We start from the raw sequence: 16,687 nt of genomic DNA, 5'->3' as shown, positions 1-16,687 counted from the left end.
AACAAGTATAGCGCTCCTGCAACTTTGTGTCAATAAAATTGCACAAGCGGCGTGAAAAAAAGTAACCGTCGCACTAGAATCGGAAAGCCCGCGTCATTCACTATGCAGCCCGGTGCAGCTTTTGCCAGTCTCCCTTGTCCCCCTACCTCCTCCGATGATCACCGCGTCGTAGTGGGACTTGACAGCTGAGTGACTGGCTCTTGTCACCGTCCCTAGGGTTGTCACTGCCTGCCGAGTACGGCCTGTCCACACCGTCGCAGCCATGACAAACTTGGGTGTACTTTTCCTGGATTCCTCGTTTTTCTTCCTTGCTCCACGCAACTCTGTAGCCCGAACTGAACTCGTACAAGCTCCACCTACTTGAGCATAGTTTCCCGTAGGTACAGATCCAGGATCAGTTTATTATTGCCCAATCCAGATCCCAACCGTTTATATAAAAGCTCATAAACTGATCAGCATGTAGGGGAAACTTCAATTAATTGAACTGACTGAACTGATTTTCTTATAGTTCTACTAATGTTGATTTTCTATTACTATACTGTATTTAAACTGGATTGTATTTTAAACTGGATTGTACTTATACATTCCCCTACAATAGTGTGTGACAATCCTTTATCCACTGTTACATCAATAAAATCCTATTGAGGGTGATCAGTGCCAGTTCGAAAATGCAATGCTTAAACGCTAATAGGAATGTAAAAATGATAAATGCATTTTTATTTTCATATCAGCATGAATGATTCATGCCACAATTACATTACAAAGTTAAAAGGAAAATACAAAAGGGTTAATTGGTGGTACAGAACACCAGGTTCGAACCCAGGAGTAGATGGGTGTGTTTGTTATAAAGACCAAACATTTTCTACTGTATATAGGCTATCATATTGACTTTCTTATAAAGACAGTATGCCTACACTTTTACCTAGCATATTAAAATAAGTTTTGTGTAGAGTACAACCACAGATAGAACAAGGAGCATAAAAACCTTTGGTACAACTTCAACTGTCCCAGAACTAGCTTGGTATTTCTATGGTCTATTTTAAGGATTTGGCTGTCTAACCACACACTGACATGCACAGTTCTCTGAGTGAGGTTCTTTTCAGGTCTCCAGTGAGTGATGAAGTCCCTTTCATCTACAGTTGAAGTCGGCAGTTTACATACACTTATGTTGGAATCATTAAAACTAGGTTTTCAACCACTCCACAAATGTCTTGTTAACAAACTATAGTTTTGGCAAGTTGGTTAGGACATCTCCTTTGTGCATGACACAAGTCATTTTCACAACGATTGTTTACAGCCAGATTATTCCACTTATAACTCACTGTATCACAATTCCAGTGGGTCGGAAGTTTACATACACTCAGTTGACTGTGCCTGTAAACAGCTTGGAAAACTCCAGAAAATGATGTCATGGCTTTAGAAGCTTCTGATAGGCTAATTGACATCATTTGAGTCAATTGGAGGTGTACCTGTGGATGTATTTTAAGGCCTACCTTCAAACTCAGTGCCTCTTTGCTTGACATCATGGGAAAATCTAAAGAAATCAGCCAAGACCTCAGAAAAAAACATTGTAGACCTCCACAAGTCTGGTTCATCCTTGTGAGCAATTTCCAAACACCTGAAGGTACCATGTTCATCTGTACAAACAATAGTACACAAGTAGAAACACCATGGGACCAGGCAGTCGTCACACCGCTCAGGAAGGAGACGTGTTCTGTCTCCTAGAGATGAACATACTTTGGTGCGAAAAGTGCAAATCAAATCCAGAACAGCAGCAAATTACCTTGTGAAGATGCTGGAGGAAACAGGTACAAAGTATCTATATCCACAGTAAAACGTTTCCTATATCGACATAACCTGAAAGGCCGCTCAGCAAGGAAGAAGCCACAGCTCCAAAACCGCCATAAAAAGGCCAGACTACGGTTTGCAACTGCACATGGGGACAACGATCAAACTTTTTGGAGAAATGTCCTCTGGTCTGATGAAACAAAAATTTGGCCATCGTTATGTTTGAATTGTTTTTATGTTATGAGGAAAAGGGGGAGGCTTGCAAGCCGAAGAACACCATCCCAACCGTTATTGGGAAATGTTTACCAGGATTAAATGTCAGAAATTGTGAAAAACTGAGTTTAAATGTATTTGGCTAAGGTGAATGTAAACTTCCGACTTCAAATGTATATGTTAGTATTAACCTGTTATCTACTTTCTCAAAACATAAGATTAATCTGTAAAACAAATAATGAAGCATTATTTGGATAAAACACTGAAGAAGATGTTGATGAAGAAATGAAATTAAAAGTTGACAGGCAAGTCTTTTTTTTAACTCAAAGACTAGCCAACTAGTCAACTATCTAGTAAATACTTTGGATACGAGGTTGGTGTCTCTTTTTTAAACATAATTAAATGGATATATCTTGTAATTGAACAAAAGAGTAAGGTGGCCAATAACTGGGGACTGTATGCCGATAATAATGGACATGTTTTTTAGCTAAACCGCTTATCAAAAAGTAGTAGTAGTATCTCCACTGAAATGGCCAGCTCTAGGAAGAGTCTTGGTGGTTCTTCCATTGAAGCATGATGGAGGCCACTTTGTTATTGGGGACCTTCACTGCTGCAGAAATGTTTTGGTACCCTTCTCCAGACCTGTGCCTTGACACAATCCTGTCTCGGAGCTCTGCGGACAATTCCTTTGACCTCATGGCTTGGTTTTGCTCTGACATGCACTGTCAATTGTGGGACCTTATATAGACAGGTGTGTGCCTTTCCAAATCATGTCCAATCAATTTAATTTACCACAGGTGGACTTCAGTCAAGTTGTAGAAACATCTCATGGGGATGATCAGGATGATCATGGAAACAGGATGCACCTGGGCTCAATTTCGAGTCTCAAAAACATCAAAAACCTGTTTTCACTTTGTCATTATGGGTTATTATGTGTAGATTGCTGAGGGCATTTTTGTATTTAATCAACTTTAGAATAAAGCAATAACGTAACAAAATGTGGAAAAAGTCAAGGGGTCTGAATACTTTCCACAGGCAGTGTACCTTAATATGCTATTCTGTTTGATCACAGGTTTGTTTAACTTCATTGAAGACCTTCATCTTCTCCTGAAGGAGCTACAGGGCAGTCTGGAGTTACTCCTGAAATGAAACAGAACATCACTGAGGAGACAATCTCTTCATTTTACAGGAGAGTATTGTTTGAACTCCTTTCTGCAAATCTCAGTGTCAGAAGCCCCCATGTGCACTCACTGGCTTGCTACGCTATGCATTATGCAGAGACTCCTATTCATTTGAATAAAACCTTGCACTGGCCAAACATGTTGCTTCCAGTGTAGCAGGTAAAATCCTGTTGCTTTTGCGACACAAAATAGCTATTATGCCAGGATCACAATAATTACATTTCCCATTTAAAAACAAGTAAAGGAAATGAATGTAGCAAAATCGAATTTTAAACCTACCAGACTCATTCAGACAACAAAAGTAGTTCAAGGTGCGGTTTCCCAGACACTGATTAAGCCTAGTCCTGGACTAAGAAACAAGCTCAATAGAGCTCACCAGTTTTTAGTCCTAAAAAACGGAAATGCGTTAGTATTTTCTACCTCTGGTTAATTGAGCTTTGCTATGGTGGAAGTTACATGAGAAAAGCATGGAATTTTGGGATGTATGGCAAAAAATGCACAAAAAGTGACCTTAGCATGTGAAGATTCTCATAGAACAAAATGTATAAGATCTTGTAAACCTGTGTTTACCACAGACCTTATTTTAGTCTTTCATCCAAAACACCTCCAACATTAATTTCACCATAGGCTTTGCCCAACGTGCCATGGCGGAGTTAGCCTCTGTTAGTGCCTACAAAAAGACACCATTACTATTTGTTCTCTATGGGGAATGTCCATTGAAAATGCTTTTTAGTCCAGGATTGTGATTATTCTGTGTCGGGAAACATCCCCCAAGTGTTTGTTTACAATGTATTGGTTGAAAACAGAGAGAGATATTCCCATTTATGTTTTTCTCAATGCCTATCTTACCCTCTGCCCCTGCGCAGCCTCATCTACAGACATAGTCATGAGATGTATGTTTATTTTACCCTCGACACACCCAACAGATGGGCTGCTTGTCCTCCAGACAGAAGAGCTTAAATTTCTCGCTGTGCAGACTGCAGAGCACCTTGGACCGTGCTGAAGCTCTTGGACTCCTCTCCTGTAAGAAGGCCTCACACAGGTTATTCAGAGCCGTGTTGGGGAGAGGTAATTCCTATAATAAGCTAATTTTCCTGCGAACTGGAAATTCCAGAGATTCCTTGTATTTCCAGCATTCCTGCAGACAGACTGTACAAATGCTGTGGCTACACGTCAGGAGGACAGGATCCTTAAAGATGTCGCCGCAGACAGGACAGGATAAATATTCCTCAAGGAGAGAAGAACTGGAGCTCATTTCCTTACACAGCATCACTCCCTGCACTGCAATTTATTTGCCAACCTAGCTGAAGTTACTAACCTAACTGAATTTGCTAATCTATCTGCTTTCCATCACCCCGCGTACCAGATAACATGTGGACTCATTAATAAAGTCTAGCAGAAGTCTCAAGCCACTACAATTCAACCTTGAACTGTCTCAAACTGCCGATACCCTAACTCTATGTACCCAACACCACAGTGCAGAGGTTAGGCCCTCTATGTACCAAACTCTGCTCCAAGGGGGTATCTGGACAGCTTCTGACATGGCTGCAGTTACCTCTACAACAGATCTAGCAGAGTTGTATTGTCTGGCCAAGCCTCAGAACTTTCTCCCACTAATGCCTCTGTACCACTAGGATCAATTCTCGGCCCACTTGTTTTCTCCATCTTCATTGATGACCTGGTCGATGTCTACGAGAACCCGTTGTACCTTTATGTGTGTGTGGTTTTGCTGAGCATGCAAAATAATATCTCATTTACAGTTCACATGATACAGCATACAGACCAGACTCCAGACATATTTCACATTGATGTCCCTGTTGAAGATGATCATAGCCCATTGTTTTTTCCAATTCAGTATAAATAGTATGAAATGCGCAAACGTCATATAATCAACTCATAAAACACTTGGTATTTTAAGAATATAGATTTTTATTGACATACTATAGCAGCAGCTTCAACATAGTAAAATATACATTTACACAGACTGAACAAAACAATGTGTTCTATTTGTAAAACACTATCTTTTTAGTTTGTTTCTTTTTCATGCACAGTCAGAGCTAATAAATGGTTCATAAAGGGGTTAACACACATAACAAAATGGCTTATTACATAAGAACTACTGCAAGCTCAGATGAATAGGCTACAGCTTGAATAAGACTGGGATTAACTATCCTAGCAGATAACTGGACAATACACAGCTTTCTGAAACGACTGCCTCGGGTCTGTTAGGGCGTATGACTCCATACATGGTCATTTCCCAGACAAATCCATTCCTGATCAATATTTTCCCTTGATCACAATATACAGTACTTCTTTGAAAATCAACTTCAATAAATGTGCAAGATACTACATTTTTTTGTTATGATCCTTTATATGGTTCCTGTGCTGTGACATGTTAACATACATGTCACTTCTTTTCATGTGTGTTTATGCATGCATGTTAAGACATAATACTTTTGTGGGCAGTCATGAAATGTTCCATTATTATTTGGAATTATTGTTTGAGATTAATTGAGGATATGATCAAGCGTCCATTCAATTGAGGATTATTGGCATCTGTGGCAGGGCAGTTCATGACTACTGCAGTGTTAGTAAAGCTATAGCAGGAACTTGTACTTCTCACTGTGCTCCATCGTTCAAGTAAATCGACTACTGTGCTCCTACATTCAAGTACATTAAGTACAATGACAGGACTATGAGTGCAGGAAAGCTCTAGGTCCATATCCATAAAGTATCTCAGCGTAGGAGTGTTGGTCTAGGATCTAGGTCTTCCCTGTCCTAATCTTATTCAGATTACACTTTATGAACATGGGCCCTGGGATTATAAAGACTACACATCAAATGGGTACACTATGCTTTTCCTCTCAGAAATCACAGCAGGAAAGATGTACTCACTTCCATTTTTGCAAAGATAGAATAGTAAACGTTCAGGTTTGTAGGGGTTATAAAATTTGTATTTTTTAACCACAGATGAAGTTGTGTTTTCTATATTGTATTATATAGAAATATTAGTAGCACAAAGAGAGGCAAAGAGAGATGTGGTTCTGTGCGTGTTAGTATTTACTCTCAAAGAGCATTCAAAGGCACAGGCTACACAAAGTACCATAGACCTAGATAGAGAGATCAAAATCTTTGAATCTAACAGTTACAGTACTGTGGGTTTAGGACAGGGATGGACAACTCTGGTATTCAGGGGTGCAGCAGCGTCCGCTGGTTGTCTTATCTTCCTGTGGCACTTAATTTATCAATTAATATCGCTCATTGCTGAGAGAACACACGCCTGGGCCCATGTCAAAAAAGTGTCTCAGAGTAGGAGAGCAGATTTAGGATCAGGTCCCCCTGTCCATGGAATCCCATCCATTATGATCTAAAAGGAAAAAACTAGCCTTTAATCAACTCCTACTCTGAGACTCTTTGTGAACATGGGCCCAGGTTTCCCAGGTAGAAGTCAGTCACTGATTTGCAGGAAAAAACTAAAACCAGTAAACACATTGCCTTCCTGAAGACCGGAGTTGCGCATTCCTGGTTTAAGGTTATTATTATCATCCTTTCTACACAGGTTCATCTGTAGAGCAGTACAGTACATTATTATTAGCAGTTTTAAAGAGGATCTGTAGAGATAGACAAAAATAGCATTTACCTTAAAGGATAGCAGAGACATAAAACGACCATGCAAGCAGCATCTTTGAGAACCATTGTGCAACATTCACATGATGCCAAAGTCGTCCCTCGTCTGTCTGTTTATCCATGCCCTTTTGGTTTACAGTACAATTCTAAATGGACGTCAAGCTAAACAGCTTACTCATCGTGTCCACTGTTATAAGCACCATATTCACTGTCACTCCTCTCCCTGTTCTCCGAGAATACATAGTGTATAACTACAACTAGCTAGCAGCACACAGTGTCTTCCTTTAGGCACAATGGGGTATACTACAGTACATAATGCAATAAATACACTGGAATCATGCACACTCCCTTATACACAAACACACACACCATATGTTACCGTTCTGAGACACTCATCAACTATACTGTAGCAGCTAGAGACCAAGACACAGTGCAAGCCTAACAAGACAGTTCACCCAGATCCTATCTACCTAAGAGTTTGTGTGTGTGTCCGTCTATCTGTCCTACCTTCTCTCCATGTCAGAAAGTGCGAAGTGAAGGGAGAAGCGGACAGGATAGTGACTCTGGTGGGGAGAAGAGGTTAGAGGCTAGGGTCCGATGACCCTCCTTCTCCCTGAGTCTCTCTGGTGCTCTGTCCCCCGGCATGGTTCTTCAAGATCCTCTCTACAAACACTTTGCCTCGACCTGCTACACGTGGCCCTGCACACACACACACAGACATGGAAGCACATAAACATCCACACAATTAACATACACTAACAGGGTCCCATGAAAGTGCAAACAATCTACATAGTCACCAGCTGATTCCTTCAGAATGTCCTCCAGTCGATCTCTCAGAGCACCTCGCTCTGTCTCTTCCTCTCTGCTCTCCACTCTCTGGCGGATCAGCTCCTTTATCTGCAGCACCGCCCCCAGCAGGCAATCTGAAGGAATTACACCATCAGAGACATGAAGGATTGACTGAAGGAGCTAAAATGGCAGCCTGGTCTTTAGGACCAGATGTAACACAGTAAATGTAAATACGGGACACTCAAATGAGTATGATATGTTACGTTTGGTATGGTTACATAAGACAGATGGTTACTTAACGCGAACGTCTAGCAATCCAATGGTTAATTACGAACTTTTCAACTACTTGAAACATGGTCCTGGCTAGAAACACATTTTTACACCGTGGTTCACCACTAGACCCCATAACAACAGCTTTAGGTGGGTCACCGATTATGATCGGCATAAATACTCACCATACTCCTGGTTCAGCCCCCACAGTTTGATTTTGTTGGCTTCATGCTGGGCTTTCTTTTTCAGCCGACACGCTCTTGAGCGAGAGAGAGCGAGAGAGAGAGAAGTTTACCAACCTATCGCCAGGACTTATGCTCCACTACACTCACCCTCACTAGCACTTACTGTAGCTATACACATCCTGCTGTGCAAATCAAATGGACGTCTGAAAGTGCTGTGTGGAAAAGCCACCAGAAAATTAGGTCTCTATAGTTAGACAGGAAAGTCAGTGTGCGTGTGCATGTGTCCCGGGGTGTATGTGTACCTGGAGGCCAGTTTGTTCCTCTCCTTTCGTGTTGGTGCCCTGGCAGTAACAGGCAGGTCACTGACAGGAGTCATGCCCTCCAGAGCAGAGCTGAGTGTGTGGAGCTGCTCCCCCAGGCTCTGTAGCTTCACAGGGCTAGGGGTTAGGTCACTGGCGTCTGTACGACGGGCTTTCCTCTGGCCTTGCTTACCTAGGGAACACACAGGGTTTTTGTCTGTAAGTCACTCTGGATAAGAGCATCTGCTAAATTACTAAATGTAATTGTATGCTTCACCAACCACTCAATACGCAACTGACAGTACATTTTACATCTGAATTTCCTAGTGTGTATATGTGACCCACCGAATGAGTGTTGATAAATTAACACTGCCAGAGTGTTGGGTCTCCAACACCGTGGTTGTTGAAATGGACATACAGTGCCTTGCGAAAGTATTCGGCCCCCTTGAACTTTGCGACCTCTTGCCACATTTCAGGCTTCAAACATAAAAAAACTGTATTTTTTTGTGAAGAATCAACAACAAGTGGGACACAATCATGAAGTGGAACGACATTTATTGGATATTTCAAACTTTTTTAACAAATCAAAAACTGAAAAATTGGGCGTGCAGAATTATTCAGCCCCTTTACTTTCAGTGCAGCAAACTCTCTCCAGAAGTTCAGTGAGGATCTCTGAATGATCCAATGTTGACCTAAATTACTAATGATGATAAATACAATCCACCTGTGTGTAATCAAGTCTCCGTATAAATGCATCTGCACTGTGATAGTCTCAGAGGTCCGTTAAAAGCGCAGAGAGCATCATGAAGAACAAGGAACACACCAGGCAGGTCCGAGATACTGTTGTGAAGAAGTTTAAAGCCGGATTTGGATACAAAAAGATTTCCCAAGCTTTAAACATCCCAAGGAGCACTGTGCAAGCGATAATATTGAAATGGAAGGAGTATCAGACCACTGCAAATCTACCAAGACCTGGCCGTCCCTCTAAACTTTCAGCTCATACAAGGAGAAGACTGATCAGAGATGCAGCCAAGAGGCCCATGATCACTCTGGATGAACTGCAGAGATCTACAGCTGAGGTGGGAGACTCTGTCCATAGGACAACAATCAGTCGTATATTGCACAAATCTGGCCTTTATGGATGAGTGGCAAGAAGAAAGCCATTTCTTAAAGATATCCATAAAAAGTGTTGTTTAAAGTTTGCCACAAGCCACCTGGGAGACACACCAAACATGTGGAAGAAGGTGCTCTGGTCAGATGAAACCAAAATTGAACTTTTTGGCAACAATGCAAAACGTTATGTTTGGCGTAAAAGCAACACAGCTGAACACACCATCCCCACTGTCAAACATGGTGGTGGCAGCATCATGGTTTGGGCCTGCTTTTCTTCTGCAGGGACAGGGAAGATGGTTAAAATTGATGGGAAGATGGATGGAGCCAAATACAGGACCATTCTGGAAGAAAACCTGATGGAGTCTGCAAAAGACCTGAGACTGGGACGGAGATTTGTCTTCCAACAAGACAATGATCCAAAACATAAAGCAAAATCTTCAATGGAATGGTTCAAAAATAAACATATCCAGGTGTTAGAATGGCCAAGTCAAAGTCCAGACCTGAATCCAATCGAGAATCTGTGGAAAGAACTGAAAACTGCTGTTCACAAATGCTCTCCATCCAACCTCACTGAGCTTGAGCTGTTTTGCAAGGAGGAATGGTAAAAAAATTCAGTCTCTCGATGTGCAAAAGTGATAGAGACATACCCCAAGCGACTTACAGCTGTAATCGCAGCAAAAGGTGGCGCTACAAAGTATTAACTTAAGGGGGCTGAATAATTATGTACGCCCAATTTTTCAGTTTTTGATTTGTTAAAAAAGTTTGAAATATCCAATAAATGTCGTTCCACTTCATGATTGTGTCCCACTTGTTGTTGATTCTTCACAAAAAAATACAGTTTTATATCTTTATGTTTGAAGCCTGAAATGTGGCAAAAGGTCGCAAAGTTCAAGGGAGCCGAATACTTTCGCAAGGCACTGTATATGTTCTCAATTTAATGTAAAATGTTTTACATCTTTCATTCCATTGTACATTTGTGGGCCTTGGGGTCTCACCATTGGTGGAGGTCCCCCCTATCAGGCACATGGTGCTGGGTAGGTTGCTAGGGCCCCAGATAATGTCTCCATCTTTCTCTTCATCCTTTCCCTCATCTCTCCTGCTATCTCTTTCTCCATCTCTCCCCAGGTCTGCCTCACTGTAGAGGCTACATTCCCAGTAACACCAGCGTTTTTTTGGTCTCACATGGGGCTGAAGCTCCTCCTTTTCCTTCACTTCCTCCATGGCTTCTCTCCCCTCCTCTTTCTCATCTTCTTCCCCTTTCTCCTCCTCTCCAATATCACAGTCTGTTCCTTGACTAGACTCAGTGTCTAGCTCACTCTGTAGAGAGTAGTTATGTTCTTCACTGTGGACCTCCAGATCCACAGGAAGTGATACCCTCTCCTCCTGAACCACCTGATGCAGCCCTTTCCTATCTTCACTCTCCTGCCCTCTAGCCTCTTGGCTCCAGGGCCCTGGATCTCTCCCAGTCAGGGGGTGGTGTCCAGCCTTCCTCAGCTGTCTGCACTCTAGTCTCGGGGATAACCATGGTTCTTCTCTGCTTCCCTGTGGAGAGCAAAACAGAGTAGGTAGAGGTTAAGGGCTCAGACACAACAATAGCATTTGCTGGCCGAGAGTACTTAGTATCTCTGAACGTAATTTTCGAACCGAGAGCACACCGATTTTACATGTAGAATCACGTGAAAAATGTTGGCACTCAGACATCTACACCAGGTGGTCCCTAAAACACAGCACTCTTAACATTCGGCAGACAAACGCTAGAGCCACAATCAGTGCGATGTGTGCGAGCGTTAAACCAGGGTGACTTAGATTTACATTCCCCAAATGCAGAGTTCCTAAGGAGTGACTTCCAGCGATCTAATGGATAAGGTCAGTGATGATGTTAATCTGGGTAATCTACGGTTATAAGTAACCCCTACCTCAGGTGAGACGGAAGAGCGTTCGCAGCTCGGTGGAGTCCTCTCTGGGCTGCCTTTGGTATAGCGTGTAATGTCATCTAGGGCCGAGACGTCCCAGCGACGCTCGGAGGTGTGTGTGTCATCAGTGGTAGAGTCTTCTAAGAGATCACTGAGTAACTCACATCCACGCTGCTGTTCTCGACACAGGGACAGGGCTGGGGGCCCCAACATCACCACCACACACTACAGCACAGAGACAAAACATACACTACATGACCAAAAGTATGCGGACACCTGCTTGTCGAACATCTCATTCCAAAATCACGGGCATTAACATGGAGTTGGTCCCCCTTTTCCTGCTATAACAACCTCCACCCTTCTGGGAAGGTTTTCCACTAGATGTTAGAACATTGCTGCGGGGAATTGCTTCCATTCAGCCACAAGAGCATTAGTGAAGTCAGGCACTGATGTTGGGCGATTAGTCCTGGCTCCAGGTCGGCGTTCCAATTCATCCCAAAGGTGTTCGATGGGGTTGAGTTCAGGGCTCTGTGCAGGCTAGTCAAGTTCTTCCATACCGATCTCGACAAACCATTTCTGTATGGACCTCGCTTTGTGCACAGGCATTGTCATGCTGAAACAGGAGAGGGCCTTCCACAAAATGTTGCCATAAAGTTGGAAGCACAAAATCGTCTATAATGTCATTGTATGCTGTAACATTAAGATTTCCTTTTACTGGAACTAAGGGGCCTAGTCCGAACTAGAGGTCGACCGATTATGATTTTTCAACGCCGATACCGATACCGATTATTGGAGGACCAAAAAAGCCGATACCGATACCGATTATTGGAGGACCAAAAAAGCCGCTGCCGATTATTGGAGGACCAAAAAAGCCGATACCGATTAATCGGCCGATTTAAATAAAAAAAATGTATTTGTAATAATGACAATTACAACAATACTGAATTAACGCTTATTTTAACTTAATATAATACATCAATAAAATAAATTTAGCCTCAAGTAGATAATGAAACATGTTCAATTTGGTTTAAATCATGCAAAAACAAAGTGTTGGTGAAGAAAGTAAAAGTGCAATATGTGCTAGGTAAGCTAACGTTTCAGTTCCTTGCTCAGAACATGAGAACATATGAAAGCTGGTGGTTCCTTTTAACATGAGTCTTCAATATTCCCAGGTAAGAAGTTTTAGGTTGTAGTTATTATAGTAATTATTGGACTATATCCCTCTATACCATTTGTATTTCATTAACCTTTGACTATTATAGCAGACAGTATAGCTTCCGTCCCTCTCCTCGCTCCTCCCTGGGATCGAACCAGCAACACAACGACAACAGCCACCACATCGAAGCAGCGTTACCCATGCAGAGCAAGGGGAACAACCACCCCAAGGCTCAGAGCAAGTGGAGTTTGAAACGCTATTAGCGCGCGCTAACTAGCCAGCCATTTCACTTCGGTTACACCAGCCTCATCTCGGGAGTTGATAGGTTTGAAGTCATAAACAGCACAATGCTTGACGCACAACGAAGAGCTTCTGGCAAAATGCATGAAAGTGCTGTTTGAATGAATGTTTACGCGCCTGCTTTTACTTAGATACTTGTATGCTCAGTCAGATTATATGCAACACAGGACACGCTAGATAATATCTAGTAATTTCATCAACCATGTGTAGTTAGCTAGTGATTATGATTGATTGTTTTCATAAGATAAGTTTAATGCTAGCTAGCAACTTACGTTGGCTTACTGCATTTGCGTAACAGGCAGTCTCCTTGTGGAGTGCAATGAGAGAGAGGCAGGTCGTTATTGCGTTGGACTAGTTAACTGTAAGGCTGCAAGATTGGTTCCCCGAGCTGACAAGGTGAAAATCTGTCTTTCTGCCCCTGAACGAGGCAGTTAACCCACCATTCCTAGGCCGTCATTGAAAATAAGAATGTGTTCTTAACTGACTTGCCTAGTTAAATAAAGATTTAAAAAAATATATATATATTTTTAAATCGGCGTCCAAAAATACAGATTTCCGTTAAAGTGATTTTTGTTAAATCGGCCCTAATTAATCGGCCATTCCGATTAATCGGTCGACCTCTAGTCTGAACCATGAAAAACAGCCCCAGACCATTATTTAATCAGTCCAGAGAACATGTTTCCACTGCTCCAGAATCCAATGGTGGTGAGCTTTACGCCACTACAGTCGACACTTGGCATTGCACATGGTGATCTAAGGCTTGTGTGCGGCTGCTCGGCCAAATACAAATACATTTCATAAAGCTTCCGACAAACAGTTACTATGCTGGTGTTGCTGCCAGAGGCCGTTTGGAACTCGTAGTGAGTGTTCCAACCGAGGACAGACGCTTTTTACACGCTACGCGATTTTTATTCATCACGTGCCAGTCAAAATGCTCTCAATGGTGCAGCTGTATAACTTTGAGGATCTGAGGGCCCATGACAAATCTCTCCAACCTTCTGAGGGGGAAGAGGTGTTGGCATACCCTCTTCAAAACTGTGTTGGTGTGTTTGGACCATGATAGGTCCTTAGTGATGTGGACACAGAGGAACTTGAAGCTCTTGACCGTCTCCACTACAGCGATGTGAATGGGGGCGTTCTCAGCCCTCCGTTTCCTGTAGTCCACGATCAGCTTCTTTGTCTTGCTGACCTTGAGAAAGAGGATGTTATCCTGGCACCACGCTGACAGGTCTCGGACCTACTCCCTAAAGGCTGTTTCATCGTCACCAGTGATCAGGCCTACCACTGTCGTATCGTCAGCAAACTTGATGATGGTGTTGGAGTCGTGTGCGGTCACGAGGTCTTGGGTGAACAGAGAGTACAGGATGGGGCTAAGCACACACCCGAGAGGCCCCCTTGTTGAGGGTAAACTTGGCGGATGTGTTGTTGCCTACCCTCACCACCTTCAGAAAGTGAAATATCCAACTGCAGAGGCAGTTGTTTAATCCCATGGTTCTTAGTTTAGTGATGAGCTTGGAGGGCACTTTGGTGTTGAACACTGAGCTGTAGTCAATTAACAGTATTCTCACATAGCTATAGCTTTCATCTAGGTGGGAAAGGGCAGTGTGGGGTGCAACAGACATTGCATCATCTGTGGATTTGTTGGGGCGTTATGTGAATTGGAGTGGGTCCAGGGTGTCTGGGTCGATGGTGTTGATGTGAGCCATGACCAGCCTTTCAAAGCATTTCATGGCTACAGACGTGAGTGCTACGGGCGACAGTCATTTAGACAGGTTACCTTGGCGTTCTTGGGCACGGGGACTATGGTGGTCTGCTTGAAACATGGGTATTACAGACTTGGTCAGGAAGAGGTTAAAAATGTAATTGAAGACACTTGCAATTGTTTAGTATTATCTGGTATTCACTTCCAAAGGTTGCTGTAATTTTGGGACTGATTCAGATGTGGGTCACACGACAAGAGGACTCGTGGCCAAAATAAAATGTTTTCCCCTGCACCTACCTGATCTGACTCTATGCTGCCACCAGTAGGAGAGACGGTGAATGGCTCTGAAGTCACAGATAACCCATGGGTCCCATACGCCTCACCAAAGAAAGGCTCCATCCCACTGCTACCTGGCTGAAGAGCAAGTGGGGGAAAGACAAAGAGAGAAGGGCAGGAGGCCAGAGAGAGAAAGATAAAGAGAGAGGGAAAGACAGATGACTATCAGTTCTCATATTGTACAATAGCCCCCATTACATCAGTAACCTAGCAACTCGACATGGAGTATCCATAGAAATACATTCTATTTCTATGGGAGTATCTTTATATTATGAAGTATAATGTATAATACAACAAAGTATAACAAGGCTGTGTACCTGAGGCATGGTGGTGCTTGGACCTGGTCAGAGGCAGAAGGAAGGGTTAGCAGTTTAGAACAGTTAGCTTCCTCATCATCAGTACACAAACCGCAAGAGGTCAGAGTTCACATCATCTCATAATAGACTGACAGAGAGTTAGCTTTAACATTAACAAAATGTTATAGAGCATCTGAATTATCACTGCAGTAAGACATATGCCTTAGCAAGACCATATAGCGTCCATAAAATGTATTTATAGCTGGTAGAGAAAAGAAGGGATGATCTGCTACATACAGTTTGGGAGTCATTCAATCAATAACCACTACTTATTATAATGTATGTATACTATGATTGTTCACATACTTTCTGAACAACTATCAGGACTGTTAAAACAACTATTAGGAAAAAAATAGGTTTGCTGTTTCCATTGTATGAGCACAGAGCAAGCGAGCAAGCAGAGGAAAGACTCTCTAATATCCACAGCCAACCTCCTGTGCCCCAGATCCCTAAAATAGTAATAATCAGTCATTTCACTGTCTCTCTCTCACACACACACACACACACACACACACACACACACACACACACACACACACACACACACACACACGATAAATAAATATCTCGAAGGAATTGTTCAGTGCATTCTAGAATGTTCCGTTGAACTCTAAAGTGGTGAATAAAAGAGGAAGAAAGAGAGGGGTGCCTAGTTATTTCCAAGAAATAAGACAATAGCAACCTCTGTACTTGACAGCTGTCGGATGAATATTTTCACAATAAACTGACTGTTATTCTCATACATAGACCCAAATCTAGCTGTATGTCCTTCAAGTCCTTTAAAACCAAATTTGGCAAAAAAATATCACCCTGACAATGTCCCTGAAACTCAAGATACGAAAATGCATTATTTTAAACGAACAGCTGTCTTACCTCCTGCATGGACGGTGTGTCACATTTTCCTATGTTGAAGCGCGCACCCGTCATCTGTCAACGCGCAGTCCCGCGATTCTGACAGAAAATAGGTTAAACGTTTGACCACTAAATATGATGCAACATATTAACGCTATTCCATTTTTATGAGTCCTACACATCTATAACATGGGATGCTACTGTTTAGAACACAGGAAGAGGTCATCAGTCGCATTGAGTGGCATAATAGCCGCAACAAATTAAAACCACCCTAACTAGGCTACAGGGACATTGCTCGATCCATGTCTACCTTTGCTGTAGTAGGCTAGGCTACTTACAGTCAACTGTTCCATCAGTCAAAAGTACAAAGTTACATATATCTCTGTAGACCGATGTCCTTCTCCACAAGTCCGCAGAAATTAATCGAATTGAAATAAATTAAATGTGGTCCTCTAGACGGCTATCGTAGCTAAATATTATTTGGTCATTGTTATGAACAGCTGGCTTTGGAATGGTCTAGCCATAGGGCAACAAGGAAATATTTTTCGTTATTTCTAATGAATACACACGTATGTTGTTAACATGTATTGCATTACTGTTATCAAAA

At 42.4% G+C, this 16,687-nt stretch overlaps 2 protein-coding genes across 3 annotated transcripts in view; both read right to left on the bottom strand.

The window, feature by feature from the left end:
- Window positions 1-370, bottom strand: part of pyroxd2 (pyridine nucleotide-disulphide oxidoreductase domain 2) — a 36,917-nt gene extending 36,547 nt beyond the window's left edge. The window contains exon 1 of the mRNA XM_021580865.3: window positions 147-370. Coding sequence (XP_021436540.1) covers window positions 147-264 — 118 coding nt within the window. The 5' untranslated portion in view covers window positions 265-370. The remainder of the gene's footprint in view (window positions 1-146) is intronic.
- Window positions 371-5,093: 4,723 nt separating this feature from the next.
- LOC110502657 (uncharacterized) lies at window positions 5,094-16,604 on the bottom strand. Of its 2 annotated transcripts, none has more exons than XM_021580864.3 (10): window positions 16,419-16,604; window positions 16,102-16,179; window positions 15,190-15,212; window positions 14,834-14,950; window positions 11,382-11,603; window positions 10,461-11,007; window positions 8,356-8,545; window positions 8,054-8,127; window positions 7,607-7,732; window positions 5,094-7,508 (listed from the first exon to the last, which is right to left on the bottom strand). In XM_021580864.3, the coding sequence occupies exons 3-10, from the start codon at window positions 15,196-15,198 to the stop codon at window positions 7,390-7,392; spliced, it is 1,404 nt and encodes a 467-aa protein (XP_021436539.2). In that variant the 5' UTR covers window positions 15,199-15,212; window positions 16,102-16,179; window positions 16,419-16,604; the 3' UTR covers window positions 5,094-7,389. The 2 variants fall into 2 exon arrangements, with proteins under 2 accessions (XP_021436539.2, XP_036816233.1); XM_036960338.2 differs by having other exon boundaries at window positions 14,834-14,946; window positions 16,419-16,561.
- Between the last annotated feature and the right edge of the window lie 83 nt (window positions 16,605-16,687).

This window comes from Oncorhynchus mykiss, chromosome 23 (assembly GCF_057628025.1).
Source record: "Oncorhynchus mykiss isolate SJ-2025 chromosome 23, ASM5762802v1, whole genome shotgun sequence".
Classification (NCBI taxonomy): Eukaryota; Metazoa; Chordata; class Actinopteri; order Salmoniformes; family Salmonidae; genus Oncorhynchus; species Oncorhynchus mykiss.
The sequence above is the reverse complement of the archived record's forward strand: the minus strand, read 5'-3'. Positions and strand labels throughout refer to the sequence as shown.